The sequence below is a fragment of the Pangasianodon hypophthalmus genome, chromosome 18 (assembly GCF_027358585.1).
Source record: "Pangasianodon hypophthalmus isolate fPanHyp1 chromosome 18, fPanHyp1.pri, whole genome shotgun sequence".
NCBI classification, from domain to species: Eukaryota; Metazoa; Chordata; class Actinopteri; order Siluriformes; family Pangasiidae; genus Pangasianodon; species Pangasianodon hypophthalmus.
In genome coordinates, this window is record NC_069727.1 from 14,367,955 (window position 1) to 14,373,223 (window position 5,269).

Below are 5,269 nucleotides of genomic sequence, written 5' to 3' on the forward strand. Positions count from 1 at the left end.
CCCTTCCACAAATGTCAATCTCCTTACAGAAAGCTTCACCACACCAATGATAGTTTTTCTTTGCTAAATAACAAATATATACCTGTGATTCGAATTACAGCCAGCACTACTATCAAAAGCTGTTGTTATTAAAACAAATTTAATCACCTTTTGACTAATCAGAATCGAGAACTCCACAGCTGTGTGGTATAATGTTTTTATAAAGCCCTCCCATTCCCCCTACTAGAGTTCAGTAAATATACTGGGAACGTTGTGATTTGTAAATATATCAGCTTATTTCAAACCAAAGAAACACCACAAGTGTTCTGTACAAATGAAAGTTTAATTGAAATGTTCTTGTATAAAAATAGGATTTCCATTGGGTGTCATACATTTTACTATAGAGAGAATATTTAACACATGGCAGTGCAGCCAGTGATAAGTATACTCCCATCCCATCGCAATTCTGCAAAACACTTCCATCTGTTATAGGGAGATTACACAGACCCAAAAAACAACATTAATGGACTTTTGATTTCAAATGACAACAATCACCCAAGAGAAGTTAAATAACATTCATCGCTCTTTCAATTTAAGTAAACCTTGTTTTTATTCCTTTTTACATTGACAACAGCTTCAGTGCATCCACCATCTCTTGTCCAAATGTAAAAAAAAAAAAAAAAAAAAGACAACAGGAATGCAAACAAAAGGCCATATAAAGATATGCAAATTTTGGGATTTAAGCATGACAATAAATAAAAAATAAATAGCCACAGAGTGTGGAATGTCTACATGTTACAAATAAATTAAATGCAAAGAAGAAAAACTGTACAAAAAAAAAAAAAAAAAAAAAAGCACAACACTGTACAAGTGTATCTTTAAAAAAAAAAAAAAAAGAAGAAGAGGAAGAAGAAGAAGAGGAAAAAAAGGGATTCATGAATATTGCATTGATTGTGCATTTTCACACCCAGGTCCCCCAAAACCCAGGAGAGAGACTAATGTAGATTCAGCAGTGGGATGAGGAGCAGAAGAGTAAGCTGAGGGGAGGGAGCGTTCCAGACCCTCAGAAGGTACAGCGGTTATACCAAATCTCTATACACATTCAGAGAAAGAAAAAAAGAACAGTTTTTTTTCTAGACAACCTATATAGGCTAAAATGTGACTGAGCAGCGTTAGAAGGAGACGCAGTGAGTGTGTGCGTTTCAAGTATTTCTATCGTTCAACCCCTCCCCACTGTAAGACCCCTGACCTGGATGGAGGTTTATGTGCAATGGTCGATCACCAAACACAACGTAACCTCCGAACCAGCTCAAGGGAAACTTTCAAACAAAACAACAAAAGCAACAATGAAAGCCCCAAAACAGCAGCTTTCAAAAAGGCACTCCAAATCAAAAATTAAAACATTTAAATAAAAAGTTGTCCAAGCTCTATGAGAGCAGCCACATCTGTGTAGGAGGCTTGCCAGATGCATAAACCAGCCTTGTAACAATAATAATAATAATAATAATAATAATAATAATAATAATAATAATTAGTGCTGGTAAGTCCGCCCAAACAGCAAATGTTTTCCATCAGGAAACAAATTTTATTAATTGTAAAAAAAATAATAATAATAAAATAAAAAGATAGAAAGGAAGAGCAAACTGTAATAAATTATGATTCCCTACAAAAAAAAAAAAAAAAAAAAAAAAGAAAAGGTATCTGCAAGCCTGACAAGACAGGGATGCAGATTAAGAGTCTGTTGAGTCCCAGCTCTTTTTCAGAGAAAGATGTTATTTCTTTCAGAGGCTCTCCTTGCTGGAGCTCATGCTGGAAGTGTCCGTACTGATGGTACATAGCCGGATGTCACCCTCCTCCGTCTTAGATGCTTCAGCGTGACGCATCCATGGATGCTCAAATATCTGCTCCAGAGTTGGTCGGTCTGATGGCCTCAGGGACAAACACCACTTAATCAACTGCTGGCACTCTGTTGGAACACACAGCAAGTGATGGATTAGCATCTTGCTGTTAGCAGCTCAAAACAGGATGACCACAACCACGCCCTATTTACTACATAGTGCACTATTTTGCCAAGAATATCCAGGGCACGCCCCTCACAATGTACTGCAGCCTAGGGGATGCTGAGCATGCACATTATACTCGGCAGTTCGTAAGGAATAGGGAGTAGAGTGACATTTAGGACACAGAATATATTTGAGATCTGTTATCATTTTATCATGCAATGTTTATTAAAGGACCTGGAAATATCGAGTATTACTATACCGAAAAAAAAAAAAAAAAAAACACTGTACAGACCTGCTGAGATTCTCCGTCTGAAATAAAGTCGTCCTCTGAGGATCTCCTCATCCTGCTCAAAGGGAATGTCTCCACACACCATGTCATACAGCAGCACCCCTAGTGACCAGACGGTGGCTGAGCGGCCATGGTATCTATGGAAACGTATCCACTCCGGCGGACTGTACACCCTCGTACCTGTGACACACATTGAGAAATAAATAATACGTTAGCTATAAGGACAGAACGTAAACACAGAGATACATTAGTGGATATGAGCACTCCTCCCTCCCTCACTCAGTGTGGCAGCTTTGCTGTTGACCCAGAGCTCTATCGAGATTCTAAAGGGCCCTTGGAATAGAAAAGAGGAGGAAAAAAAAAAGAAAAGAAAAAGAAAAGTGTTCTTGAGGGGGGAGTTTGGAGGCCATATCACTCATAACTCAGCTGTCTGGTGCTCCAAAGAGCCAACAGTCCCGCCCTCCCCCAAAGGGCAGGAGTGTCTTGGAGACAAAACGAGGACTGAAATAGCAACGTGAGCCGTCACGAGACCTGCGCTCTCAGGTTTCACAACACACATCTGTTACGTGGCAGCCGATCTGTTTACACCCAGAGAGGAAGCAAAAAGCTTCATCTAAAGCCTTGAAATGTTGGCAATCTTAATTTAAGGATTTGGTTTCATGTTTACTAGGAGGCTAGAGGAGATACATGCCAAACCATTTCATAGCAACAGAAAACATCATGAAATCTAATGAGGGTTTCATAGCAGAAACACTGATCTGTATTTGTAACAGAGCATGGGAAAGCCCCACACTTCAAACAAATACAAAACAAAATCACTGCATGAGAAATTCCCTCGGTAGATCTAACAACACAGCCATTCTTATGAAAAAAGTGCAAAACACAAAATCAATCAATCAAACTGCACAGATTTGTCCGTACCGTCAAAATCGGTGTACACCGTGTCCTTGAGAATGGCCCCCGAGCCAAAGTCGATCAGCTTGAGTTCTCCGGTGCGCAGGTCCACCAGCAGGTTTTCATCTTTGATGTCTCTGTGCACGACGCCGCAGCTGTAGCAGTGCCGAACGGCCTCCAGCACCTGGCGGAAAAAGCCCTGTGCTGTGCCCTCGTCCAGGGCGCCCTTCTCCGTGATGAAGTCAAACAAGTCTTTGACCAGCTCCGGTCTCTCCATGACGATCAGCCAGCCATCGGGCCTCTCGTACCAGTCCAGCAGCTTTATGACTCCTCGAAAGTTGGAGCCTACTTTTTTCAGCAGCACGATTTCCAGAGGCACCATCACACCATTCTGGAAGAGGAGTTGAATTTATTTATTCATCTATTAGATATGCATTTCTGCATTATATACCTTGCATATATATATGCATTTCTTTCAGAGACCATGCTGGTGCAATGACACCTTTATGGCATTAAATAAACAAACAAAAAAAAAAAAAACAGTACTTACAATGGAGCCCCATTCTGTGACTCTCTCCTTTGCAACATGTTTAACTGCGACCTGGAAAAATGAGAAGACAAATTCAAACGTCATGGGTCATGTTTTGAAATGGGAGCAAAGGTACATTAGTGCAGAGTGTGTGTGTGTGTGTGTGTGTGTGTGTGTGTGTGTGTGTGTGTGTGTGCGCGCGCTGCTCACCGGTAAACCGTCAGAAATCCGACTGGCAGCGTAGACGGTCCCAAATCCCCCGCTTCCCAACACAGAGCCCACCTGATAGACCTTCTCAAACGGCTCTGGCTCCACTTTCACTGCAGATGGATAAATACAGATAAATACACATAATCAGTTATTTAACCGCAGAAACACTGCCGGCTAGAAAGAGGGAAAGAGGGAGAAGGACGTCGTGACCGTTGGCTATGAATCTACTCCGCTTAGTGAATGAAGCCAGTTACTATCCACTGACTCTCTCCTGATGCCAAGAGACAGAAACCAAAACAAACCAAAACCTAGCCAGGTGTCGCATACAAACACTAGTGTACTGACATTTAAACGACTCTTGCAGGTGAACTGTAAGGTGAAAAAGCGGGAAAATCTATTTTTCAGGTCGTTAGCTAACTGGCTAACTCACCTGGCTGAAGCTGGATTTTCACCGGCAAATGGTCCACACTATTCGGGCTGCAGATGTGAGAAAAAGAGCCAAACTTTGATAGCAGCATATTTTCAGCGCATGAGGTGGAGATGGAAAGGAATCCTTTGCTATAAGGTATTTGTTTTTTTCGCAATAGAAGTCCAGTTTACGGAGAAAAGGCTCTCAGAAGACGAGTAGCTGCGCTACTAACGGAAGGCACACGGAGATGAGGCGAAGGTAGATCCGTTAGATCCGATGCGACGCAGCGTCTCCGAGAAAACGCAGCCACAAAAAAAGTCAATCCAGGGCTCAAATAAATACAATCCTCAACCGGGTAAAATCCTGGGTGACCCTCGTCCCCTTGATGAACACCAAGGAGAGACGAGTTGGCGTTACATTAACGCGAATACCGCTCAATTTTTGGACGTATCTGCTGAAGCGCCTGCTCTGAGGAGTCGGTCTGCGCTGCGTCTGAGCCGTGGCGCGGACTAATCCTACTCCTATAACGCCAATATTTTGACGCGCGTGCGGAGCAATATCCCTCCGCCGCCTCGACTCATTCTTTACCCTCACCAAAGAGTCGATTATTATCCTCATTATTATCCCTAATAGCTTATAAAAATGCTACACAACAGCATGCATTTTGAGCTAAACACGAAGCATTTGTATTTTTCATTAAAATGTTGCATACGTCGGAACTACTTCGACGCTCAATGATAACACTGTCTGGCTAGTGCGTGATGCGTCTCATTTGCATACCACAGTGTGTCGACCAATGAAATTGTGTATATTAATACAGTTTTCTCTTTCAGCCAATTGAGAAATACACACAACTAGAAATTGGATTGCGCGCGGCGCCAATTCTAATGTATACACACAGACTAAATTATTATTGTAGTTATTTCCTAAACAAGCCACAGTATATAGTTTATTAT

The 5,269-nt window shown here is 41.8% G+C and overlaps 1 protein-coding gene across 1 annotated transcript; it reads right to left on the reverse strand.

Moving 5' to 3' along the window:
* Nucleotides 1-303: 303 nt before the first annotated feature.
* LOC113531729 (serine/threonine-protein kinase pim-3) lies at nucleotides 304-4,827 on the reverse strand. Its single transcript, XM_026922599.3, has 6 exons — nucleotides 4,335-4,827; nucleotides 3,905-4,014; nucleotides 3,716-3,766; nucleotides 3,193-3,556; nucleotides 2,275-2,451; nucleotides 304-1,945 (listed from the first exon to the last, which is right to left on the reverse strand). The coding sequence occupies exons 1-6, from the start codon at nucleotides 4,420-4,422 to the stop codon at nucleotides 1,761-1,763; spliced, it is 975 nt and encodes a 324-aa protein (XP_026778400.1). The 5' UTR covers nucleotides 4,423-4,827; the 3' UTR covers nucleotides 304-1,760.
* Nucleotides 4,828-5,269: the final 442 nt, after the last annotated feature.

Bases quoted from the DNA above. Each gene is read 5' to 3' on its own strand.
- LOC113531729 (XM_026922599.3), bottom strand. From the start codon at position 4,422: ATGCTGCTATCAAAGTTTGGCTCTTTTTCTCACATCTGCAGCCCGAAT. The intron at 4,015-4,334 runs GTGAGTTAGCCA...ATCCATCTGCAG, and splicing joins GAAAATCCAGCTTCAGCCAG to TGAAAGTGGAGCCAGAGCCG. The intron at 2,452-3,192 runs GTACGGACAAAT...TGTGTGTCACAG, and splicing joins GGTGTACACCGATTTTGACG to GTACGAGGGTGTACAGTCCG.